Raw genomic sequence first — 26896 nt, 5'->3', positions numbered from 1 at the left:
TCCTGGAACTCATTATGTAGATCAGATTGTCCTTGACTTAAAGAAATCTGTCTGCCTGTCCATTGAGGATTATGTTTTAATAGATTTCTTCTCCAACATCCATTATAACCCTGGATTTACCACAGATTGTAGCTATAAACGTTCCATGCAGTCACAGAATCATGTTTTTGGAAGGGGCATTACAGGAAATCTTATGTTAATTCCTGACTAGAATATAGATTCAGTGATCCATTCAAAAATGATGATGGTTGCTTGCCATCCACCATTCTACAGTGATTTTGAAACTTTTATTATTATTATTATTATTATTATTATTATTATTATTATTATTATTATTATTATTATTATTATTGGGAGTATACACAGTAAAGTGTGCACCTGCATACAGGCATGCGCATGATATGGTCCATGGGTGGAGATCAGAGGGTAACTTCTAGGAGTTGCTTTCCTCCTTCTACTATAAGTTCCAGGGAGTGAACTCGGGCTCTCAGGCTTATGGGTCAAGTGTTTCTGCCTGCTGAGACATCTTGCCTGCCTGTCTACTCTGAATTTTGAGAGACACACTTAGAGGTCATTCAGGAGTAATAATCTGGTCCAAATACTTCATAGGTGTTCTGTCTTGGGCTCCAACTAAAGCCAAAGAACACAGATGGGGTTTCAAGGGCATATTCATTACAAATACAAAATTAAAAATGTCTTTGAAAGAACTGAGAAATGTCTTTTTCAGTTGTAACACAAGCATAGTCCTACTATGGATGTTCCTCCTACCATGGGTGCTCCTTCTACCATGGGTGCTCCTCCTACCATGGGTGCTCCTTCTACCTTGAATGTTCTTCCTACCATGGATGTTCCTCCTACCATGGGTGCTCCTTCTACCAAGGGTGCTCCTCCTACCATGGGTGCTCCTTCTACCATGGGTGCTCCTTCTACCATGGGTGCTCCTTCTACCTTGAATGTTCTTCCTACCATGGGTGATCCTCCTACCATGGGTGCTCCTCCTACCATGGATGCCCAATGCAGTGTCTGACACTGGAAGCTACTGTTAAGAACAGAGAAGGAGACTCTTCAAAACCAGGAGTAATTGCTACTAGGGCTGCTTTGTTACGAAACTCTCTTGTTTCACATTTATTAGCTGGGAGTTTGGAATTGGAGACTTATCAATTATTATTCCCCATTGTTCTTTCTAGGGGCTTGCCTCTTATCCAATCCTTTCTTCTCCTAACACATTATCATCCATTATGGATAAAATGATTGCACAGCAAAGCACCCACAGTAGACTGTTTAAAATGGGCTCTGATGCAGCTCACCTTATGTTATGTTTGTTCTGCTAAGCAGTAATGGAACCAGCATGAATCCCTCAAGGACAAGGGGTGGGGCTGCTAAGTGACGATTTGGTTTCCAGGTTCTGTCAGTCATCCATCTAACTACCATCATTTTTCTCTAATGGGCCCTGAAAACTCTGTCTCTATAATCTACAGTTGTAGTGATTATAGTTCTATATAAATCATTATGAACTCATCTGTAAGTTTAGATTTGCCATGTCATCAAGCCGAAATATGCACATCTTAGTTCTCACATTGTGGCAATCAGTCATCCTAAAGCTTTTTGCTATGGTATCAAAATTCCCTCGATCATAGTGTAGGGTCCAGAGAAGGGACCTGTACCTGTCACTGGTTAACTCTGAGCAATAGGGACCTTCAAGCACCACCATTAGCATAACTAGAGTTGTTATGTTCAGAGAGTTTAATCAGAAACATCCCAGATATTTTAGTACATAAATAATCTGGTTTCTCTGTATAGACGTGTGTGTGTGTGTGTGTGTGTGTGTGTGTGTGTGTGTGTGTGTGTGTGTATCCATATATAATATTTGTGTCCAGTTTCTCTTCTCATGATTTCATCCCCCTAAGGTCAATCTAAGTTTATCTAAAAACTAATGAATAGAAATTCAAGAAATTAACAGTTCGTAAGAGTTTTAAGTAGCTTTTATTACATCTGATAATTATAATTACCCCAGTGGTGTGATTGTTATTGATCGCTTTGGAGCATGTGTAAAGGACAGTGTGGCATGTATATGTCCTGTACTCTCTGCAGGTTTAGGCATCTAGTTAGGGTATTGGAACTTATTCCTTCCAGATGAGTGTTACTAAGGTACTACTAGTTACTATACGCCACAAACATGCTGCAAATTATATACTTGCTACATGATGCTGGCAAGCTGCTTATATGTCACTCCCTAGCTATGCAGGACAGTGGTACGTACGTGCCCTCTGTGTCCAGAATATAAAATCATAACTGAAAGCACTCTGTATAGTGCAAAACTGCTAACTGATTTCCATATACATCTGCTCAAGAGCACGTTTAAAAATTTTTTTTACAATAAAAGCATTATAAGTTAAAATGCAATATATTCTACATTTAAGATGTGTGATGATAATTAAATAGGCATTCCAATAGCTGTTATTCAAAGGAAATCGTGTGAGCCACTGAACTGAGCACATAGGTCTTATACCAGCAGTGAATCTAGAAGTTCTAAAAGGGATTCAAGAATAAAAGAACTTTGTCTATTCAGAAGCATGGGTGGATTCACTAAAGTGGAAAAGAAGTTGTTTGTTCCATCTGTTGCAAATGCTTGTAAGAAGATATGATTTACTAACTGTGCCTATTGAAAATACAGAAGGAGTTGTCCTTGGCTCATGATAACATGGGAAACAGCCCAGTAGATCAAGTGCCCATGAAAGAGGGGAGTTTTCCTTTTATCTACCCTTCAGCTCTGCCCTGTCACTGATTATGACTTGGAAATTAGATGATCTACTTAACATTATGTTTTTATTCTGCCCCTGCCCCTGCCTAGTGCTAGGCACAAAGCTCTCTACCAATCTAGTGGAATATGCCTCAACTAGAGTTCTTCATGTCAACCTATTTCTGGGAATAACACTCATGTTAAATATAGTCATAAACTAACCGCTGACTGGATCATCTCTTTACTGAGAATCCAATAATTTTGGCAACAGCCTGTCTGTCTCGTGTCTGGGAGACGGTCCATTTATGAGCAAATTAAACATTAATAAATTAATAAGACCTTACAAATGACCATCCTTGCAATTTTAACAGTATAAACAAAGTGAATTTGAAATTCTTCCAGCATAATAATTATTTCCTTTTATGATACCACTTTTATGTCTATAAGCACATGAGTTTCTTCTTGCATACATATTCCTTAAATTGACAATGAATGAGAAAGAGAAATTAGGAATAAATTTTACAATACCATTGGCCTTCCCAGAGAATAAACATTATTTCCTATGGAGATAACACTGGATATTTACTGGCAAGGCCTTTCTTAATGCTAACCCAAAAGAAATAAGTTGATTCCACCTCACTTGGCCATCCATCAAAAACAGAGGGAGAAATGCGTAGCCATCTGACAAAAGCTGTTTGCCTCAAGGTCAACAAAACTGGGACAGCCTCGTGGTCCAACTGGAGTACAGATGCCACCACTTGACTGTACTTGGACTAGTGGGATGAGTTAAGCCATCTTCTGAAGAGGGCAACCCACTCAGTGGGCCTATGTACTACAAACATGTGGTGCCCGAAATGGACAGTTCATTAGCCACTTCTTTAGAGCCTTGGATAGCAAACCCCTCTTCCCTCTCCAATCAACTTTCTGCTTAATAGAGAGCATTCACCACAGGATTGTGAATGACTGCCCCAGTAATGATGAAGCAGTGTATTGTGCAGAAGAGAGGGCCCTGGAGCACCTTGAACATGGAAAGAGATGTTTCTGGGGTGACAGAAGGAAGGAGACCAGACTGCCTCCTACATGACACCACCGACTCACATGGTTAGCAGGGTCACCAGAAGCCACCACCTCTAAGGTAGCTGTTATGAAATAATATGTTGATTATGGCATGCTTCACTCAACCATAGAGCACCGAGAGTGTGTCACTTCTCTTCTGGGAGTAGGAATGACATGGCCCCTACCACTCCAAGGACAGCCCCTTGGAACAAGAAGACATTAGGGACGTCACTCAAAGAGCAGTGCGGTGCCCTATGCCATTAAACACAAACATTAGAGGTGTGGTGGGGCTGGATGTGGCTTTCACAGACAACAAAGGCCAACCTCTATACTCCCCCTTCCCGGAAAGTCCTCTTTGTGACCCAATGAAACCTACCAGATGCCTGGGACCCAAGCTTGTGTTTCCCGTAGCCTGGTAAGAGATAACAGATCTGTGCTGATTAGATTAAAAAATCAAAATAAGGGTTTTCAAATCCCTTCTCCTCTTTCCCAACCTCTTAGGTGGCATCTTTTACAGCCATGTCATCAAAATATAGTTTCTAATGGGACATCTTGGGAAGGCAGTGGTGTCAGGGAGACCACTTTCCCCCCTCCTTTAATAACCACAAGCAGTTGGTGGTGGTAAACAGCTCTTGGTGAGCTTGCAATATTGACTTCAGAGACGTCACAGAATTCTTTTGGTCGAAAGAAGAACCTCTGAGAGTCTGAACATGTTTTGTTCCGTTGTGCTGCATTTTTCTTTAAATGTCCAGGCAGCCATGAGTGTGGTATTGGGGTGTGGTTTAAGACCAGCCAGTGACTGAGGTTCCTTGTTGCAGGATTCCCAAATGGGTATTGTATTGTCCCTGGAGTCACCGAGAGAGCCTCTCTGTGAGCCAAGGGAAGCCTCGGCTTTTACCTGGTTCACCACACCTGTTCTCCAGCAAGCCACTTGTGTAGACACAAGCCCTCTTGCCCCTGTCTCCCAGGAAGAGCAGGCTGTTTTGTACAGTCCCCAGAGGGCCTCTGGAGAACCCTGGGCTTTCTCTTCCTCGTGCCTAGGGTGGGGCAGCCAGGACGTGTTTGCCTTTCTCAGACCTCCGCTGGCAGCAGCTGCGGCTTGCCTTCTCTTTTCTCTCCTCATTTCAGCTTGGCTTTCCAGAATAGCTGTTGCTAGCCCTGCTCTGAAGAGGACATAGAGCTTGGCCTGGTTACAAAACTGCCTGGTTAATTAGTAAACAAGCTCTTTTTTCCCTCAGGTATCAGACTTGGGGAAGAGACTAAGTTACCTTTCCTTGCTAATAAACCAGACTTCAAAAGTCTAGCAGAAGATGAAGTTTGGGTTCTCTGTCTCTGTCTCCCTCCCTCTCTTCCTTCCTTCCTCCCTTCCTCCTTCCTTCCTTCTCTCTCTGTCTTTCTCTCCCATATAACAGTAAACTTCCCCCAAAGAGTTGGAACCAGGGGTAATTGGCACCCTGAGTTTTCTGATGGTTTCACTCCTCAGTGGCTGACTGTTGGATCTGTTTTAAGGATCCTCTTTGCCTTAAGTAAAATCTATTTGCTAATATAGCTTCTGTTGTTAACCCATCTACCGGGGCTCTCAGCAACTGAGCTCCTTCCTTACTCTCCGTTGCCCTGTAAGCAATTGTTGAAGGATTGAGTCACCCACGCAGTAGCCTGTGGTTGGATGTGGGCTGAGGTTATTCAGTGACTAATTTCCAAGGGGAGGAGAAATTGGCTTATCATTGAGAGAGCTACTTTTTATCCACGCCTGCGGCAGCTTCGCTCTGAAGACAAACCAGGATCATTTTAGTATCTGAGTACCCTTGTGACGATTTGGACTCTGAGAAGGGAGTGTCAGCATCGGCCATGTGAGGGCCTGGGGATTCAGATGAGGCTCTCAAACAAAGGAGTCCCTTAGCCCCAGGCAGAACCAATGGGCTTGTTCACAGCAGCAATTCCACAGGTGGTTCCCTCAGACAAAAAGTAAGTGGCTTTAATTCTTTGAGGTTGAAAACAGCTCTCCAGAAGATTTTCTGTTTTCACTTTTCTGTTTTCTCAGGTTACTTCAGTATGTGGTCCGATGGAGGAGCCACGTACAGATCCTAAACTTGGAAGGGTGGGGCTTGAAATAGAGTAAACTGAACATAATATTCCCTCCCCACAAAGCATGTCTGTATGTGTTCTACGTGCTTTCGAAAGGGACTGGATCACTTGAATGTTTCCACAAAAGATGTTAAATGAAGTTTTTGTTTTTGTTTTTGTTTTTTTTTTTTTTTGTTTTTTTTTTTTTTGTTTTGTTTTTTTATGCTAGATTTTCTTTTCTGGAAACAGTTTTAAATCATCCTTCTTGTCTTATTTTCAAGAAATTTCCAACTGAGGGATTCTTGCCTTGCCTTAGAATTCTGGGGGAAATGAAATACAACTATATGTATAGCTGCCTAATCCAAATGTAATTTTTACTGACCTTCACTCCAGTGTTTTCTAGTTTGATGAAGAATGGGGCAGCTTATTGAACTGGGTGTTTTGAGGAAGAACAGCAGCGTGCAAACCAGGGCCACCTTGGTGATGAGCCTGTGTAAAAACCTCCCTGTTTACCATCACCAGAAGGACTCAAACAGCCAAGATACAATAGGGATTTGGGTAATAGTTAAAAGAGGCAAAGTCTTACAAAGCAAACGTATGAGGGAGAATAGCCTGGCTGACAAATTGCAGAGTATTGAACATTGTTTGTGCCTGAGCCTATGCAGACAAATGCTTGATGGGAATTCTGATAAGAGAGTAAAAGATATTTACTTTGTGTGTGTAGGTCCTCTTTTTATTTTTGGAAGATGAAGAGCTGAAGTTTACATAAAGATACCAATGTTAAATTTTCGGCCGAGGACGCTGCAGTGACGCACATAACTACTTCTAATTTAGCAAGAGGAACGAGAAAAGTCAAGGCTCAAATGGCCAACCGCAGTGCTGTGTACATGTGTGTCTTGCCTGTGTTATTACGGAATGTTAGTCTAATTTTCCCCTAGGCGGACCATGGGTATTAGTATAAGAACAGCTCATACATATTTAATGTCAGGTCTTTGTCAGTAAGACGATTAAAAACCACAACCTAACAAAACTGTAGATGCCTGAAACTAGAAGTTACAGCCATAAGGAGGGCACTGCCTTGAGCAGCAAAGATTGTTCTAAATTACAAACTATTAATGCTTAGTTTCTCAGCAGCCAATCAAACAAGCATCTTGTGAGGTCATTAAAAACTAGCTTTTACAAATTAGCGTGAGGTTCTTTCCTCATTTCCCAAGCCTTCCACTGTATCCTAAGTGATGTACTTTCACCTGGACTCAAGCAGTATAAACTGGAGTTATCTCATATTAAGGGTTTGTTCTTGTAGATCTAAACTCCACGTTTCCCTTGGGCTTAATGGGACTAGCATGTCATTCTCCCGTGGGGCTCTATCTAGAGCGGAGGATGAAATGATCGGGAGCTTTTTAAAGCCCAGTCTTGGGAAATCACACATAGCCTGGCAAAGCAACATGAGTATTTTGCCAGAGGCTTCTAACTTCTACGACACTGGTATTGATGGAGACATTCAACCTCAGATTAACTGTTCTGTCATAATTGAATGTTCAGTGGCTAACTCAATAGTTTATTCAGTGGCCCCATTAGACCATGGCAAGATTATTTGGAAGTAGAAAAGACAGGGATGATAGCCAGTGTGGTCAGCAGGTATATGACACTCATGGCTAGAGCGATGACCCATCTTCATTCAAGGAAGTTCTGTACTGATGAGCACCTGGACCAAGACGTTGGTTCTTCAGTTTTTTTTTTACTGACACCCACATTCTTTGTATGAACACATAGCACAGTATATCAGAACTATTCTTAATTGATTTATTCTTTCAGAATATGCCACCAGAAACTTTAATAATTTTTTCTAGTCAGTTTTTGGTATTTTATTTTCAAAGATACATATAAAGTATAACTCTTAACTATGCCTTTTCATATCACAAAACACGTTTTTTTATTTCTTATTTGAATACCTCTGCCGTTTTAAAAGATATATGTTTATGTTTTATTAATGAAGTTAATTTTACATTTTCCTTTCATTAATATGAATTTATTTAACAGTTCTCTGCTGTTTAGATTGTATCCTCTTTTTACTCTCTTAACAGAAAGATGGATATTTCTACTGTGTCCAACTGGGCTGGGATCCCTAAAATCCAGATGTTTCCTAGAGCTAGATAGGAAGGAAAGGAACAGAGCTGACCCTGGTTAAAGCAGCTGCTGGTCCCTAGTGGCTTCTAAACAGTTTGTATCTTGTCAACTTTAGTAATTCCTAACAATAATGGCAACAGAATTTTCCGTTTGTTCATTTGTCTTGGGCAATGGATGATGTTCAGCATACAGTGGCTTGTTTGAGTCGTGAGATCTGAAGAGTTTATCTTGAGAGTCCTTTTAGCTGGTTATTGTATGTTATGATTGTTTGGGGGGCATTTGGTCAGACTTTCAGCTTCTTTAGTCTCTCTCAGATTTCATGATCTAAAAAGCCACGTGCTGAGCATGCCTTTGTTTTTATTGAGCCCCGAACTCTGTAAGACAAACGGGAGAGGCATCTGTAAGGGTTTGTGATGTTTTCTGCAAACTCTGATCCATGGTTGTTCCAACCGTTCTGGAGAACTAATCAGATAAACTACCCAGACAGTGACCTCGGGTGGGGCCATTCTGGTCTGCTGCCCTGCACACCTGAGCCAGCCATGAATGTGTCAGGCGAGCAGAGAGAATTCGTGTGAGCAGGAGTGTCAGGGCACCTGGAATCCAGAACTAGGTATGAAACACAAGAGTCAGGACACTGAGGACTTTGGATATACCACAGTAAGATTTGGAGAAGAGGGAGCAGACGAGCCTAGGGAAGCATGAACTCCATATATATATATATATATATATATATATATATATATATACACACATATATATATATATGTTAAAGAGAAAAGAGGGCAGTGAGACAAACTGTGCTTGTAAGTCAGGAACCTCCTCCCTCTGGGGTCTCTGGAATTACTCATCTTCTTAGGGAATCAAGAGACCAATCAGTGACTACTCAAGAAGCACCCACAAAAGGTTGTACTTGGTGGTTACCTGTTTGTACCTACTCTGCATTATTAATAGGTGATTGTCTATGTAAGATCCATTTTCCTGTCAAGGATGCCACGCTGTCAGATGCTGGGGACAGGATAAGAACCTGTGGAAGACTGGTGGACTCTTGCCCTGCTTTCCCTTCCAGGACATGTGGGGGAAGCTCTCCCCTTCTCAATAAAATAAATAAAACAAAAAGGGATTAGAGAGCTTGTTTGGAACTGCATCCAAATGCCTGGATCTTAGAAAGGACTTGCTAAAGGTTGCTCACTAGACAAATTAATGTGATGATGGTTCAGGCTCCCCCTTCAGAAATGCCATGAATCTCGCAGGTGCACATTCTGGTTCTTCTCCATTTGGGCCTCCTCTCTCCCATGGTCCTGTCACAGCCACCCTCCAACCATTGACACCCCTCTGTCCTCTCTTCAAAGTCAGGATGACAGATCATAGTCTCTGTTTTCCTCTAGGGCCTTGACCAAAACAGTGGTGAATCACATGATCCTATCCTGGGTTTATTTGTATTTTTTTTATTCTGCCCTTGCAAAAGATAATAACACAAACTTATTTGCAAAGCACTAATTTATTTCCTCTCTTGCCTCACGAACTTGATTCTTCTGACTGTTTCTTTTTAAAGATGCACTTCTCAAAGAGCTGTGGGCATCTTTACCTCTTCTTGTCCATACATAGCCGAAGCCCAGATAATTAAGCTACCTGGCCCAATTCTCCAGCTTAGAGTGTCTGCTAGCGGATTCCTGTCACCTCTAATTGTCCCATAGGCAATTCCCTAGAGCCACTAGGACTTTGCGCTGTGCCTCCAGTGTGCTTCAGATTCCTTCTCTCCTGACAGTTCATGTGACATCGCTCTGTCACCTCCTCACTTCCCTAACCCACTGTGTCATCTTCACAGAAGCTCAGATAAAGAGTTGAACTGAACCTCCTTCCACACTTCTCCCAGGGATCCACTTAGCCTTTCTAGCCACGGTCCTACACAGCATTGGCCTGCAAAGGTGGGATGGTGCTTCTTAGATATTTGCCAGGGATAACTGTAGGAAACTGTGCCCACTACAGGTTTTGGAATGCGTGATATTAGGGCCATGTATACATTAGCCTTACATTTATTAAATGGCTTAAGTAGCTGTGATGTCAGTATTTAAACCATTGTTTAATATCTGTGTGGCTGTCATTGGGTATGTGTCTATTTTTTGAGGTTGTTGCAAGAAATTATTGGAGACTTGGGGTTGTGAGATAGGGTTCAGTGGGAGGGTTTGCCTGAGATACGCATCTGTAGGTTTGAACACTAACATGACAAACAAGCAAACAAAATATTTAAGGCTTTAAATGACACGAATTTATTCTTGTATAGTGGTTGGGTTTCTAAAATGAGTTTCATGGACCATTATGAACTATACTTTGGTTGGAGCTCTGAGGGGAAATCCATGTCCTTGTTATATGTAGTTGCTGCCCTTGGCCCCTGTCTTCACCTCCTATGTCAGCCTGGCACCTTCTAGTCTTTCTCTCCAGGACTGTTTCTACCATCACAGTTCTCCAAGGTTGACTTCTTTGTTGCCCCGTTGTCTATGTAAAACCTCGGTGATTGCAATGAGCCCACTTGGATAATATCATTCACCTCAGGACCCATGACCTGTAAAGTCTTTTTTGCCAATAAGGGGACATAGTCTCAGGTTCCATTCCCCTAGTGTGAGTGTGTGGTAAGAGGGTGAGATACATAGCCAGACTTCCCTATTAAGGAATTCACCTTGTCACACATTCACCCATAAAAACATGAATATCTAAGTATGTTTTCTGACTCCTTGCTTTATTTCTAGATGCAGAGAGAAATTGTTTATGCAAGAGGAGATGGCCTTGTCGCCCCCCGCCCAGGATCCACGGCTCACCCGCCTCATGTAATTCCAAACTCCCCACCATCCACTCCGGTGCCCCATTCCTTACCTCCCTCTCCATCCAGAATTCCTTACGGGGGCAGCCGTCCCATGGCTATTCCTGGCAATGCCACCATCCCCAGGGACAGACTCTCGAGCCTGCCAGTCTCCAGATCCATCTCCCCAAGCCCCAGTGCCATTTTGGAAAGAAGAGATGTCAAGCCGGATGAGGATGTGAGCAGCAAAAACCTGGTTCTGTTCAGAAATGAGGGTTTCTATGCCGACCCTTACCTCTATCACGAGGGACGAATGAGTATAGCCTCGTCTCATGGTGGCCACCCTTTGGATGTCCCAGATCATGTCATTGCTTATCACCGCACGGCGATCCGCTCAGCAAGTGCTTACTGTAACCCTTCCTTGCAAGCAGAAATGCATATGGAACAGTCATTATACAGACAAAAGTCAAGGAAATACCCTGACAGCCATTTGCCTACCTTGGGCTCCAAAACACCCCCAGCCTCTCCACACCGGGTGGGTGACTTAAGAATGCTAGACATGCACCCGCATCTTAGCACACATGGGCCCCCTCACACCCTGCAGCCAGACCGGGCCTCCCCTAGTCGCCAGTCCTTTAAAAAAGAATCCGGCACCCTGGTGTACATCGAAAAGCCACGAAACACTCCAGGATTATCCAGCCTTGTAGACCTGGGGCCTCCTCTAGTTGAGAAGCAAGTTTTTGCTTACAGCACTGCTACGATCCCCAAAGACAGAGAAACCAGGTAAGACAGTGGGGTGGCTGAGAATGGTCTGTTCTGGTGCATTGCTGAAAGCTGCTTTATAGGAACTAAGCCAGGAAACACAATTCTGAGTATGAGGGAAGCTACCTTCCCCTGCAGAGATCCTGAATGAGTAAGGTCAGGGGAATAGGGTCTACTAGTGACCATGTGAAAGGAGACAGGAGTACCACAAAGGCCACCAGCCCTACCTGTCTCTAGACTCTGGTGCTCACAGAATTATCATTAAGGACGCTTGGGATTGTATTGGAAGAAAACAGTGATTAATGGAAACCACAAAGAAAACAGATGGAGGAGTCATAATAATTCCTGCCACGGGAAATGAGTACTGGCCTAGCTGTTGGCCACAGCCATTTGTGTTTCTGCCTATGCAAAGCACTTTCATTTTCTCATCTGGCTTTGAAAGATAATAAGAATGAGTTTGCATGAACATAGACTGTTTGGGCTTAATACTCATTCAGGAGTGGAGCTGGAGTAGGTAGAGTTTTCGAGTAAATAAAATACTCTGAGATCTATATTAATATCAGTACATATCAGTCTTCAAGTTTTATGTCCTGAATATATCTTGAGAATGCTCCCAAATCTGCAAAGTGATAATTGAAAAAACAAGTTTTGATTGAGGAAAGTTGCCTAGCCTAAATTGATTAAAGGGAATAGAATTAATTATAATCATAAAATTTAGCAGAGAAATTGACTTGGAAGGAACAAACTTACCTCTTTCATGTAGGTTCAGAAAGGATAAAGCATAAGAATCAGAAATTAAGTTACTCAGAACCTGCTTAGGGCCTCTGTTCCACACTAAAACGTGGATTCTCTCATACTATTATATAACCTTCGAAGAAGTCCAAACTTGTGAATGGAATGTGAACTGTCTTCCTAACTTACTGTTTTCACACAAACCAGTCCAAAGCCCTGTCACCTCTGGCAGAAATTTAGCATACGAGGCTGCCCCTGTTTGTTCAGTCATAAGGAATCTCACAGAACAAAGGTTTCAGGAGAATGAAACAGGAAAGAGCATGAACGATTTGAAGTCATGGATGCAAGAACAAATTCTGGCTCTCACAGGGGGAAAAGCAGCAACTGGGTGACTGGCTTGAGGTTGTAGAAGTAAGACAAAAGATGGCGCTTGGAGCTAGTGGTGAGCTAATGGTGAACTAGTAGTGAGCTAGTGGGAAGCTGGTACTGAGCTATGGTAACCCCTCGGTGATTATGAGGACAGATGCTGGTGAGGAAATGGTGCATCAGAGAGAAGATGAGAGCTAGAAGCACAAGGATTTAGTGCAGGAAGTTATTTTACAAAGAAAGAATGCACTTCTGTGATGTAAGACTGAGAATAGGAATCCACCCTTCCCAATTTTCCAGCATGTGACCTCTGCTCCAAGGGAACCTTGAGGGGAGCAGATGACCCAGAGTGTGGTTCACCACTGTCACATGACATTGTTCCCATGCTGGGTTCTGGGTACATTTTCTCAACAGAAGAGTCATTCGATCTATTAAGTTATTTTTCTGTTGCTGTGAAAAAAATACCTTGACCAAAAGCAACTTATAAAACAAAGGTCTTATTTTTGCGTATGGGTCTAGAGGGCTAGATGCCCATCGATGTGAAATAACAAAGGAAAAATTTTATTTTGAACATCCTGCATTGTTGAATTCTTGTTTGTTAATTAACTCATCTCCAGAGATTACAGTTGGGGTGTTTGTGTGTTTGTGGGCTGGTTAGTTGCTGGACTCTTTCCACAGCGCATACACACATACATACATATACACATAAATTCACATGCACATATGTGCACTCCTATATACACCACAGACATATTCACATGTACAACAAACACATATATAAACACAGGCACCCCACAGAAGCACCTGACCACATAGACATAATTGCAGACACACAAGAACACCACAGACGTATTTGCTGAAAACACATACATTCTTGTATCTGTACTGCCCTAATTAGATTTCTATTTCTATGATAAACACCAAGACCAAAAACAACTTGGGAAAGAAAGTTTTTATTTCATCTTACACCCCTAGGTAACAGATAACAGTCCATCACTGAGGAGAGTCAGAACAGAAACTCAAGGCAGGAACTTAAGCAGAGGCTATGGAGGAGTGTTGCTTACTGCCTGCTCGCTCTGCTCCTTATGCTCCCCCAAGACAACTATACACCATCTACGCTTTACACCTCTGCTTATGAAAGGCCTCATATGTCTGGACATAGACATTTGTAATAGCAATGCCTTTGCTGACAGACAGCATGTACCCAGCTGTCATGTACAAGGGCCTCTTTGGAACAAACCCTGTATTAGGTATTATCCATATATCATGTGATAGAACTACCATACATACCAGAACAACCACTAGATACATGCTTGTTCTTCTCCATTTCATAGATGTGGAAACTAAGGAGCAGGGAGACTCCATTGATTCTGTAGGACCACCAGTGCTATGGAATGACTCAGTCTAGTAAAGGGTCAGTAGCTTTTGCCAGGCGTGCGAGTATACACCTGCAATCCCAAGGTCAAGACGGTAGATCGATGTCAAGGTGACACATGATTGGACCAAAGAGAGTGGGGCAGGGATAGAGTTTCTGTAAGGCGGGAGAGAAGGAGAAAACCACAGAGTCAAGATGGAGGCGACAGAGGAGGATGGTTCAAATCAAGGTGAACTAGATAGGTTTTATCTTGTCTAGGTGGGCGGCTTATATCTTTATTAATTGGCAGTGAGTTTAATGTTTGGATATATTGTGGATTGAGAAATTGACATATAAATGTGTTTGAGAAGTTATTGATTGTTGAATCATGATTTTACCAGGCTATAGAGGACCGTGTGGGACTGGGTACCCGACTCCTCACTGGAGCAGCTCCTGCAGAGTGAGACCATGGGACTGTCAGGAAAAAAAAAATCCTGTTTATCCTTATTGCAACACAAGATCCTGCCTTAAATAATGAGGAAATAACTCAGTAGTAGAGCCCTTGCTTAGCATGTGCAAAGCTCAGGATTTCATCCCCATCAGACAGGGAAGAGGAAGGAAGAAGTCCTGCATCATTTATGGGCAGATAGCTATAGTAACCGTGGCTGATTGACAGCAGTGTGCCCGCCTTCCCAGAGCAGCAAAGCAGAAAGAAGTGAATTCTGAACCATGCAGCCAGAATCCTTTAGAAATCATTTTAGGGCTGGATGCTAAATAACTGTTCCCAAAGGACATTCACAGTCACAAACATGGCAGGATCTGTATAATTATATTCTAAATATGCACATGCCATTTAAAGTCCTAACTGCCCTAGCTGGTACATTAGGAGGAATACACAGAAATGGAGAACAGAGAGAACATTCCTGGTAGGATTTATCTTTTTAAAAAAATGCATTTGAATACTATGTCAAAGGGGAAAAAAATGTAAAAGACAAACACCAGGAACAATTACCAAAGTGCAAAATTATATGCTATAGTCTTACTTAGCTTATAACATTGTTTTAGAAATATTTAATCTGGGTAGTGTTTTTAAAAAGTCTAACCTTATGAGTGTGGGATATAAGATGCCAAACCAATTTCTGTTGTTGTTTCATAATATTAAAAGCAAATAAATGAAAGTACTTTTACTCTCTATGAGTCTCTAAGTGAGATTTTGCATTTAAAATATGAGCTGACAGAACACAGAGCCCAGGATTTCAGGGGAGCCACGCTTCCTTCTGAGAGCCAGCAAGACCCCCAAAAGGCTCCTAAGAGCACTTGACTATAATAGCCCAGAGAGCTGCAGGACATTAGAAATCAGAGAGGAGAGTCCTTTCTTTCACAGGGATGCTAAGAGAAGTCCAGGGGCAGCTTTCGAAGGAACAGCTCTGTTGACATAGGAATGAAGTGCTCAGCGCTGAGTCATTTGATCTCCATACTCAGCCATGCATCGGAAGAGATTTCAGTAAATATCTAATAAAGCTCAGCATGTACAATGTAAGCTGTCTGCTGGTAGTGCTCTCCTAATGAGGAGGCCATGAATGCTTGACATTCTTGTACCTGTGCCTCTAGAAAGATCATCTTGCATATTTTGGTGGCTTTGCCCAGACAACTCCTGCTGGGACTGCAAAAAGGCAAATGGGTTCAATCAGCTGTAAGAGATTGGTGAAGCAGACAGAAGATGGTTAGAGCCCACGGTTCTGCCTCCCCTTGTTTATAAAATTACTTCATTTAGCAGCACATCGTCCTTGTTTGTGTCACATAAAACGGCCCAGAAGAACTGTAAAGTTTGAGGGCATTTCTGTTTTTGCTGTTTTCTATTTGTAGTTTGGGTCATATAATTGAAGGCGTCTTTCTAGAAATAAAACACAAAATTCCAAGGTACTTACTGCAGAGTCACTAATGGCCGTCCTTCCAAATGCAGAACAGAATCTTTCAATGGAATATGGTTCTTCATGCTTAGAGAAATAGAGCTGAGATCCCATTTTAACATTGTTTGGCAGCCAAAGCTCGTAAGTTTATTAGAGTAGGAAACAGTCATACTGAGGAGCAAAGTCTAGTCCTGTCTGTACCCTCAGTCTAAACAAAGAGAAACCACATGGCACCTGATTTATCAGGCACCTCACCCTTGGCCACTTATGAAGAAGAGCAAAGAAAACATGCGTGCGTGCGTGCACATGCACATGTGTCCTCAAGGAAGCTAGTGTGCTAGCTGGCTGTGGGAGTCTGTTTCTCATAGCTTCCCATCACTCTCTCACTTTGTAAGAACTAAGTGTTAGTGTGTTGGTAGCTTTGAGGGGTTGGGTGGATTCCTGTTTTAGAACCTGACCAGATGAAAGCTTAAATCTGACTTGGTGGAATTTAAAAGTGTCCATTTGGCTAGTAACCTTTCGAAGTGTTTCTAAACAGCGCTTTCTCCCGATAGAGCACAGTGAACCATGTAGGGTGATCAAAAATGTAGGGCTGTTCTTTTACTTCCACCTGGGTTAGCCAAGGTGAGCCACCTCAGAAACCTACCCTAATGGGGCCCTATGAGGACAACCAAGCTGTCTCCAAACTAGTCAAGTGCCCACCTCCCCCCTAAAATGGAAACCTCGGAGACACTATGCTCTTAGGGAAATATAGAGCTTTTTCTGAAACATAGTAAACCTGAGAAACAGCTGGCTGGTGGGCATAAAATATAGATTATCACATTATATCTGTTCTGCCCTTTACCTCGTGATAAAGCAGTATTAGAGTTTGCGTGGTTGGTTGGGTTTGGGGTATGCATTTCTAAAACAGTACTTTTATATATATACCCAGGCTAGCCTCAAACTCTAGACCCCCTTGCCTCAGGCTTCCAGAAACTACCATGCGCACACAGCTAACAGAGCATTATGAGAAAGTTCACTGAAATACCCATCAGTGCAAAGTTTTGCCCACCAACAACTTATGGTGAGGTGTTAAATTCTAGTGGACTTTAGAGCCTGCCTAGATGTTGCTCCCCATCTGTTGGCGGTGAGTTTATTGATGCACTGATGGAGTCTTACTTGGCCTCCATTTGCTCGCTTAGAAAGTGGAGAAGATACCGACTCCATACAGGATTCCTGAGTGAATGTCTAAGAGGTTCTCCTTAGAGCAAGTGACTCTACCACAGAAAGACAGAGACAGAGAGACAGACAGTGGCAGAGAGAGACAGAGAGAGACAGGGACAAAGACAGATATAGAAACAGCTGTCTGAAGATGCAGGTAGACTTTAAAAAAATATATAATTACAGAAAATACCAAAAGGTATGAGGGAGAGAGGTGAGAGAATAAAATCTAAAAATAGACTTGGGTTGAGCATGTAAACACAGCATAGAATTTGCTCACACAAAGATTCAGATCATAATATACAAAGTAGCAAAGCCATTAGCAAGTGTGTTTCAGGAAAGTCTTCAAGATAGAGCGTCCTGAAGACTGGAGACAGAAAGACAGGACGTCCTTTTATGATTACCCTGGAGCTGTGCAATCTAAGCAGAGGTCTTGAGGGCAAAGAGCCCCCTGCAGATGTGGTTGGCTTACCTGGATTACCGTGTGTTGTGATGCTTGCTAATGCCTGACTAAACTGGGCCCTGAATTGCTTCCCACAGAACTGTAATTGTGGATCAATGGGTGTTTATTGAGGTCCTCTCTTATGCACTTGGCTGTGACCTGGTTGCTTTGGAGGTCCTCTCTCACACACTTGACTATGAACTGGTTGCTTTGCCCTGACAGAAAGGAGCTTAGATGTGGTCCTCATACACAAGGACCATAAACTTTGATGACAATCATAAAACATTCAGAGCTTAATATACACCTCTAAGCTGGGCTCTGGCTAAGTGCAGGCAAGTCTCTGGTTCTCACTACTATACTCTTACCTATCTGATTTGTTTTGGCTGTGGGGATGCATGGGAGATGTATTCCTGTCTTCTTGAGAGTGATAGTCTCCTAGCAAAGCAGAAAGTGGGAAAGACATGCCAAGCACAGCACCTCTCTGAGTCTTGAGCTGCTTGGGGGGAGACCTCTTCCTGGTGTTCCAGAGTCCAGCTGGGAAGTTCAGACACATTTTTTTTTCCTTGAAAACAATGTGGAGCAAAAGGACTAATAATACACTTTAGTAAAGAGGCTTCTGTGGGCCAGCTGGAAATGCAACCACCACTTATTCCAAGTCCTAAACAAAGAAAGTACAAGTAAACTTTTCAATTACACCCGTACCATAATCGAGGGGGAATGCTTGTACATAATTAATTCCAAAGCAGTGATACAGACTGTAATTGCTAAGAATTCAGAAACAGGAGCACTTTCCTAAGTCAGCCCCATCTGGGAGCTCCATGAAAATCCTCCAATGCTCTGGAATTTATGGTCTGCATATAATGAAAGAAAAAGAAAGCCAACTGGTCTTTATTCAAAACTGGCTACATTTCTACCATTCCAGTACCTATACAATGACATCACGATAGGGTGTTTTGCCAGTCTGCGAAATCAAGTAGGTGCCAGTTCATTGAATTATTACTACATTTTCCAGGAATATAACCTCATGGGTAAAGAATATTTAGTAGGCATGCGATAGATCAGTAAGCTCATGCAACAGAAGTCTAATAAATATGTTTGGCCATCTAATAAATATATGAACATAGCTCTTTCTACCCCAAAGAAAGATACCAGGGAATGACCACTGTAAAGTTTGAGCTACTTTAAACCAACTTCTACAGAAAAAGATGCCATCTGTCATTAATTGGGTCTAATTAAAACATGACTATTTTTTCTGAATATTCCAAAGGTGCTGTCAATCAAAAGCCTTGAGTCTGGCTCAAGGGAAATAGAGTCCCCTAAGTGATCTAACATTTAGATAATTCCTTTTTGGTTCCCAAGCAGATCCTCTCCAAAGAGGAGAATCAAAGCTTAGGAACAGATCCAGTCTCCAGGAAGCTATAGAAATCAGTGTGACTGCTCCAGGCCTTAAAACAAGGCTTGTCTAAGTAAATCAGGCTCTTGTGATGCCCACACCACGACTTAGCTTGTGTTAGAATTCATTGTCTCTCCAACTGTTAGTCAAGTAGATGACTTTAGGCCTTATTTTTCATGAATAATGTGGTTCAAAACTACAGCTAACTCTAGGAATTCCCACTTTCCAAAAGTGGTAGGTCTCTAAAAAAAAATTAGTATTGTTACTGTACTGTTGTGGGGGAAGTCATGTCCTCCTCGTCCACCCTCAGACAAAAGGCTTGGAGGCCACTTGTCCTGAAGGATAACATGGCAGAAAATAAGAAGGAGACACAGTCCAGAGTGTGACAACTGGAGCCATTTGAGTAAACAGAGGTCTCAACACCACGCTGCTCTATACTGTTTGTAATAGAGGAAATTAACAGGTCTCTACCTCCTCCGTCTCCCACAAGCCACTAGAAAGGTTACAGGCAATAAGAACATTAGAGCAGGCTCCGATAAGAAATGCCTTTCACCTTTTTCTGAGTCTTTTTGGTTTGGTTTGGTTTGGTTTGGTTTGGTTTGGTTTGGTTTGGTTTGGTTTGGTTTGGTTTGGTTTGGTGTGGTGTGGTGTGGTGTGGTGTGGTGTGGTGTGGTGTGGTATGGTATGGTATGGTGTGGTGTGGTGTGGTGTGGTGTGGTGTGGTGTGGTGTGGTATGGTGTGGTATGGTATGGTATGGTATGGTGTGGTATGGTGTGGTGTGGTGTGGTGTGGTGTGGTATGGTGTGGTATGGTATGGTGTGGTGTGGTGTGGTGTGGTGTGGTGTGGTATGGTATGGTGTGGTGTGGTGTGGTGTGGTGTGGTGTGGTGTGGTGTGGTGTGGTGTGGTGTGGTGTGGTATGGTATGGTATGGTATGGTATGGTATGGTATGGTATGGTATGGTATGGTATGGTATGGGTTTTTTGAGACCAGTTTTCTCTGTGTAGCCCTGGATGTCCTGGAACTTACTCTGTAGACCAGGCTGACTAAAATCTCAAGAGAATTAACCTACCTCTGCCTCCTAAATGCTAGAATTAAAGCCACGTGCTACCTCTACTATAACCCGGCCTTGAGTCATTTTACTCCTCTGGAGGCCACACTAAGATTTCACAGCTAACGTAGGTAGGAGTCAGGCACAGGAGACACACCTGTAGTTTCCAGACACTCAGGAGACTGAGGCAGAAAGATCTGGAGTTGAGTACAATGCAGACGGCGATGTGAAATCCTGTCGAGGAAAAGGCCGCCATGGTGAATCTTACCTTCACAACACCTGAGGAGCCATCTCTCCATAGTGTCTGTCAGCTGAAGATGTTCTGTGACAGAAATGAACAAGTATTTCTACCAGTTTGTACTTGTACTTAAAAGAAAAAGTCATTCCAGAGCATGAATATCGAAGAGCACCCTCGGGGAAGAGAAAGAAACTCTAAAATTGATGATTTCGTGTTGGCTTGCTCTGGAATGTGGTAGCTAGAGTCACTGACCTGCCAGAGCCAACGGGAAATGAAACACTTCACCCTGGGCTGTGTGTCACCATAGCCAGAGAGCCATGGTCTCCGTACTCTGTAGGCAAGTTTATCCATGCTTCCTGAAGAAGCCTTCCCTCGCTGATATCCAGTGCCTTCTGTAATATCAAGGGATCACCCCATCATCAGTTCTGGGTGGTTCTAATGAAATAGGTACAAACCCCACTTTGTGACTCAGTAAGTTCTGTAGCCAATAAAAGTCTCTTAGCTATAAAACCAGAAAGCTATCGAGTTATGCTGCCTGCCATCCAGATCCAGGAAACAACTGTGTCTTGTCAAATGACTTGGAGCTATTTTCAGGTTCCAGCTAGTACAGTCTGCACACAGAGAGTAAATTGTGAAGTAGATTAACTACTGGGAGTGCTGCGTGGCTGCACTCACTGTGCTGGGAAAAGTCTCATCAGGCTTCAATACACCTGGGGAGCCCTGGCCTGGGTGTGCCTGAGCTTTGACCCACTTGCCTGACTTGGCACACCCTTCTTTTCTTTTAACCCCTTCAGTCAGGATCACTGAACCAGAGTGGGAAGAATAAGGGCCAAAATAGCAGAGCCTTTTGACCCTGTGACCTCTAAGTCTCGACACTTGAGATCTGTGTGTCACTGTCACTAAGTATCTAAGACATGAACCTTACAAAAGGGAAGGGCCCATGGATCACAGGTTCAGAGACCTCAGTCTGTGTTCACTTAAGCCTGTCACCTTGCACCTGACCTGTACTTTTATCAAAGTGAGGTGCATGACAAAAGAGGTCTCTGCATTTCATGGCAGCCAGGAAGCAAAGCAAGGCAAAATGAACCAAGGTCATATATTCCCACCAAGGGCATACTCATCCACTTCCTAGTTTCCATTCCTTCAGTCCTACACAGGTTAGGGATGATCCAGTCTTTGGGAGGCACTGAAGATACAGACTGTAGCTGACCTTGGGCCATAAACCCCACTGCATGTGTCCTGATCCCTGGGTCTGAACTTGGCAGGGACTCACCTACTTTGAAGACTGTGCATTTGTGGTTGTGCCTGCCTGGTGCTTTGTGCCACTGAACAGCCGCCTGGATGGCTCCTCTCCAGCCTCAGGACTTCACCCAGATGCCATTCGCTGAGAGAGGCTGTACTTGACTATCCTGTGGTTTCCTAAGCTGGCTTCCAACTCTGAGTCCATCTACTTCAGGCTGTTCTCAGCAGAGAAACCATGAGCTCCTATTAAAAGGCAAGTCCCCGAATGTCCTCACACCAGTCAGCGTCATGTTGACAGTCAGAGCCAAAACCCCTAAAGATGACCTATGTCTGGGGCGCTCACACTTGTTAGCTATACTAGGGCCAGTCTGATTTATCCCCAATAGCTTTCCATAGTAACCAGTGCCCTTTTGCTGGTTTTCAAGCAAATGATAGGATTCATCCTCCCTGTGGAGTCAGAAGAAGAGCACGCCCTGCTGCTGTCTGGTTCCCATCGCCCTTCTGTCATTCATTCCATTGTAGGTCAAGTAGCTCTTCAACTCCTTAGCCCTGCCAGGTATGGTTGGGGGAGAGATGTAACCTCCTTTCTGTGTCTTTGGTGCCTAAAACTTAAATGTTGGTTGAACTTGTAGAGGAAAGAAATTATAACTACATAAGTTAGAACATGAGTCTAGATCAATTCCTGGTCTGTGTTTTCGCTGAGGTCACATTTTAGTTGGTTTGCTACGGTTGTGGTTCCTTTAGTGCCCACATTAGAGCTATCAGTCTGTCAGTCTGTGTGCCCTGCCCATGCCCTCCAGCTTCAGTGCTTGGTTCACATGCTAGCTCTCAGGAAGAGTTACATCTCCAGCTGACTTCTTTCTCTCATCTGGAGCCCTTTGTGGAGAGTCAAGGACATAAGCACTCCACACAATCTTAGTTTGGGTGTAACTCCCCATGTCTCCATTCAACTGACTGAAGCCTAGGATCAAGAGGTTCAAGTGAGGCCTCATTTCCTATCATGGGGCCAATCCCCGAAGCCAGTGCCAAGGTGAACTTGGCGTTGATAATCAGCCCTCTCCCGTAGCCTTGAGGCAAACAAACAGCGTTGGTTTTTAGTCTGTGAAGAACTAAGGCCTAGAGGGGACACCACCAACTAACTGTCTTTTCTTCCTCACATCAAACTATAGACTTGCATTCTCTTGACGCCTCAGAACATGTATAAATCGCTTTTTACCTTCATCCACAAATGGGGCTCCAGTCTTACTTTCAAAGTGGACTTCTATGTGTGTATTTTTGTGCATCTTAAGTTCAGTACAGGGTACAGGTACAGCTTGGTGATTCAGCATTCAGAAACATTATATGGGCTCCTCGTGGGGGGGGTCTGGATTCTAGTCCTATGCACCAGATGTAAAACTCAAAGTGAGCCTTAACTACTGGGAGACTCCCCCCACCACCAAGTGGGACATGAGAATGGAGATCGTGGCAAAGGACTAGAAGGCCACCCTGACTGGCTATTACAAGCAGTTTTTATTCTTTTTAGGGGCACCGGTTATATCAGCAAGGTTACAGATCAAACTTATTGGCTAAGCATATTGACCCTTAAATCTATTGGCTAGCAAGCATGACACACATTTGAACTCTACCTGGGGCTTTTCAGAGGGTCAGTCAGTACATTCTGAAATTTTTCCTTTTATTGGAGAATGTTCCTGTGGGTAGAGAATTGAACTTGGCCTAGCCTTTCCCGCAGGTTGGAGGGGAAAGCTGTATGGAGAGTATGAGACTGTAAAAGCCCTCAGGGTCCCTCAGTGTCACTGCCATGTTTGTTGACCACCTGTCTCTGTCTGACTGTCTGTCAGTTCCAATCTCTGGGGATCTTTCTCACACCATGGACTATACTGTAAAACACAATAAATCATTTCTTTTTTTAATTACTTCCTGTCTGGTGTTTAGTCACAGCTATGTGACAGAAAGGCAGCTTCTTGTGCTAGAACACCCACAAATATGAGAGAGTTTCTTGACTTTAGATGGCAACTTAAGACAAGTCATTCTTTAAAAAAAAAAAAAAAAAAGAAACTATTTATTTTTCTTTTTAGTGAAAATAGATTTCTAACGCAATATATTCCAATTTTGGTTGCCCCTTCCCCAGTGTCTCTCAGATCCTTTCAAATAATTTTAAATTCAGAAGTAGGGGACACATTGAGATGTCTGAAGCCACAGTAGGGAGGACAAAGCACACGTAGCCTTCCTGCTCACTCCAGAAGCAGAGGGCAGGTGGATAATAAACTCTAATGGCCAGCTCCATCCAGCTCCATCCGGCTCTATCCAGTTCCATCCAGCTCCATCCAGCTCCATTCAGCTCCATCCATATGCCCTGAGTGAGCCCAGGCACCTCAGGGAGAGCAGAGAGGTGATTCAGAGATTCAGGAATGGTGTCTTAGTTGCTCAGCTTGTCCCAAATAGGATAACTTAAAGCAAAAATGGAAAAGTATTAGATTAGTTGCCTGCAAGGCTTCAAGCATAGCAAGAGGACCTAGATTCTGGTGTTCTGTTGACTTCATTCTTTATCAGATCTTGAATTAATTAGGGTGTGTCTCCTTTCATACCTCAGAAACAGGATGTGAACTTGCAAGGGTTTGAAATCTGTTCACTATCCAATTGTAAAAAACGCCTTCAGTACTTGTAAGAATAAGGATTTACTTCTGTCCGTGCTTAATCTGTGGAAGGCTCCTGTGCAGACATGATGGCCCCTTGTCTTCGTAGTCCTAACAAGCCTACGTTCACTAACCTTTCCTCACTTTCTTGGGAGAGTGAGAGAGAGAGAGAGGGAGAGAGAGGGAGAGAGAGAGAGAGAGAGAGAGAGAGAGAGAGAGAGGGAGAGAGAGAGAGTTAATAATCTGTGTTCCAGATTTCCATTGCTATAACTATATACCTGAGTTAAACATCTTTAAAATCACAGTGATTTATTTTCGATTGTGACTTCAGTCTGCAGTTTTGGGGGGTCGGTTAGCACAGTGCTTGTGGTGAGGCAGAACAGCATGACTCAGGGTGCTTTGGTGGACTGAAGCTGCTTACCTCATGGCAGATGGGAAACTCAGGGAGAAGCCAGGGTCCCAACATCTCCTTCAAAAGAACTCCCTGGTGATGGCTTTCTTTTGCTGGGCCCCAGCAGCTCCTAGCAGTGCCGTTGGCTGGAAACCAAGCTTTCAGTAAGTAAGCATAGAGCCCAGTGACAGTGAGGAGAAAGAACAACAAAACTAAATCTAATATACAGCATTAAACCCAGAAGTGAATTTAGGGATCACTTAGTACTCTTAAGATAGCTTTTCCTGTCCTATGAAGCTATTTTTAATGATGGGGGACTGGCTAAGGAAGGCTGAGTTACTGATGCACATTTGCTTGCTGGACTGGTTCCAGCCAGCTCCTCTGTATCCCTCTTGTATCTTGAAAAGTATTCTTTGGGGGCTGGGGAGGTGGCTCAGTTCATCTATCACACAAACATGCAGACCTGAGTTCAGACCAGTACACACTTAAAGCAGACAACGTGCCTCTGTAACTGGGGACGCAGAGACTGCTGGGCTCTTCAACCTCATTGGCTACCCAGCCTAACTAAATTATTGAGCTCCTAGGTCACTGAGAAACCCAAACAATAAGGTGGAAAGTGAGTGTAAAAGACACTCTGGCTCCCACACGCATGCTCGTGCACAGGCTCATCATGCATGCTTGCACATATCCTTTGGGATCACCATAAAGGATTAATGGTCTTCACTCAGTCTGGTGTTAGCTTGGTTCCTAAACTGGTATAGATTTGCTTACCTGTACAAAGATGAGAAATAAGAAACCTATCCAGGATCAAGGAGGCTTCTTCCAGGACAAAGACATGTCTGTAATCGAAAGAGGTTAAAGGTGAAACTTGAATCAAAAAAAAAAAAAAAAAAAATCACATAAATGAACTTGATGGTTAAAATATTTCCCCAAACATAAAAGGTTTTCTTCCCTCTGTTTCAAAGGCGGAGAAGGTGGCCCTCTAACAGTATGGACGTATGCTTCCCCTGCACATAAAGGACAGGGAGGGATGACGTCGGTCAGGAGCTGATTGATGATGGGAACTGAACTTGCCCTGAATTTGCCTTGAACTTTTTTCATTCATGTTATATTTGGGCCTCAAACAGATTTGTGCATCCAAGATGACTTGTGACATTACATGACTAGTTAAGTGTCTCCACTCATCACATAAATACAGCTTTTGGAATGATATAAAATAGTTTATGAAATCATTTTTGAACCATCTTCTTGACAGTAATTACACCAACCCACAATACCTTAAACCAAGTGAACTTGTCAAGAATTAGCCTAAGCATCCCTAATATTCTAATGGTTATCATACAGAATTGCCACTGCAGTATAATGACAGAGTCGTGTTTAATTTCTCTTCTTCCGCTACATTTCTCTTATATATTTTTCCCTTTTCACATTAAACACACATCATAGCATTTCATCATGGGAGAAGGCTGTGTAAGTTTCCTTCCAGTTGCTGTAATTTAGTTAAACCATAAAATTGTTTCCAGATTACCAACCATGAAATGGAAAGACAATCTTATTTATGAATTTATAAATCAGATAATCACCCCCAAATGAATTCTGAAACCAGAAACACTTTGGTGATTAAATAGGAAGGAAGAAGTTTTCTCATTACCGTGTGTCAAAAGAATTGTATTTTCACGGAGTAGTTCTGGCTAAGACATTGGCGCACACGTTTGTGGTCTCTGCCCTGTCCGTCTGTCACTGCCTCCACAAATCTAACTCACATGGGAGTGGGAGAGAACTGTGGCACTTCGACTGTCAGGGCCAAGTGTCTCTAAGCTGCAGGCAGGATGTCTAAGAGCTACCAGCAGTACCTGACTGAGTGTCTCCCTCCTGGTATCCCTGTTGATGCCATAGCCTGGAAGAGGCCCCCTAGGGAGTATTCGTGCCCTTACTAATGGTTCTGATGTACAGAACAAAGCATGAAGATACCTAGATTATACATAGGGCTTTTCTTCTAAGCCTCTAAACTCTCACGTCACACTTGTCTACAATTGTGTTGGTATCAGCCCTGAAGAATCAGGCGGTGGGATGCTATTGCATTCTCCATCTGCACACAAAAACCATCATCTGGGGGAAGCTTAGTGGAGAAGTCCAACTCCCACTGAGGCAAAGAGAATGCAAGGAAACCCCATGGGCCATCACAGGCCACACCAAGCCTCTGTTCTGCTGCTCTGTAATTCTGTCCTTGGGAATGATCCAGTTAAAGATAAAGGTCTTGTGTCCAGGGTACTTGGTTTGGTTTTTAATGCACTGCCACCCACTCTTAAACAACAAGGTAGTGAATGCTTTTGACCAAAAAGAGACTGAGTAGAACATTGATTTAGCCCTGATCTGTGTTGTGTTTATAGCCAGTGTCACA

The 26896-nt window shown here is 43.1% G+C and overlaps 1 protein-coding gene across 16 annotated transcripts in view; it reads left to right on the top strand.

Moving 5' to 3' along the window:
- KIAA1217 overlaps positions 1-26896 on the top strand; it is a 281476-nt gene that overhangs the window by 210071 nt on the left and 44509 nt on the right. For 15 of the 16 annotated variants that reach the window (XM_080918244.1, XM_080918236.1, XM_080918242.1 and 12 more), the window contains one exon: positions 10732-11564. In XM_080918244.1, the coding sequence (XP_080774370.1) occupies positions 10732-11564 (833 nt within the window). Of the gene's footprint in view, positions 1-5706; positions 5762-10731; positions 11565-26896 lie in introns of those variants that run through there. The other variant, XM_080918233.1, reaches the window with a different exon arrangement.

This window comes from Micromys minutus (assembly GCF_963924665.1).
Source record: "Micromys minutus genome assembly, chromosome: 6".
Classification (NCBI taxonomy): domain Eukaryota; kingdom Metazoa; phylum Chordata; class Mammalia; order Rodentia; family Muridae; genus Micromys; species Micromys minutus.
Note: the sequence above shows the minus strand (reverse complement) of the source record. Positions and strands in the feature narration are given on the sequence as shown.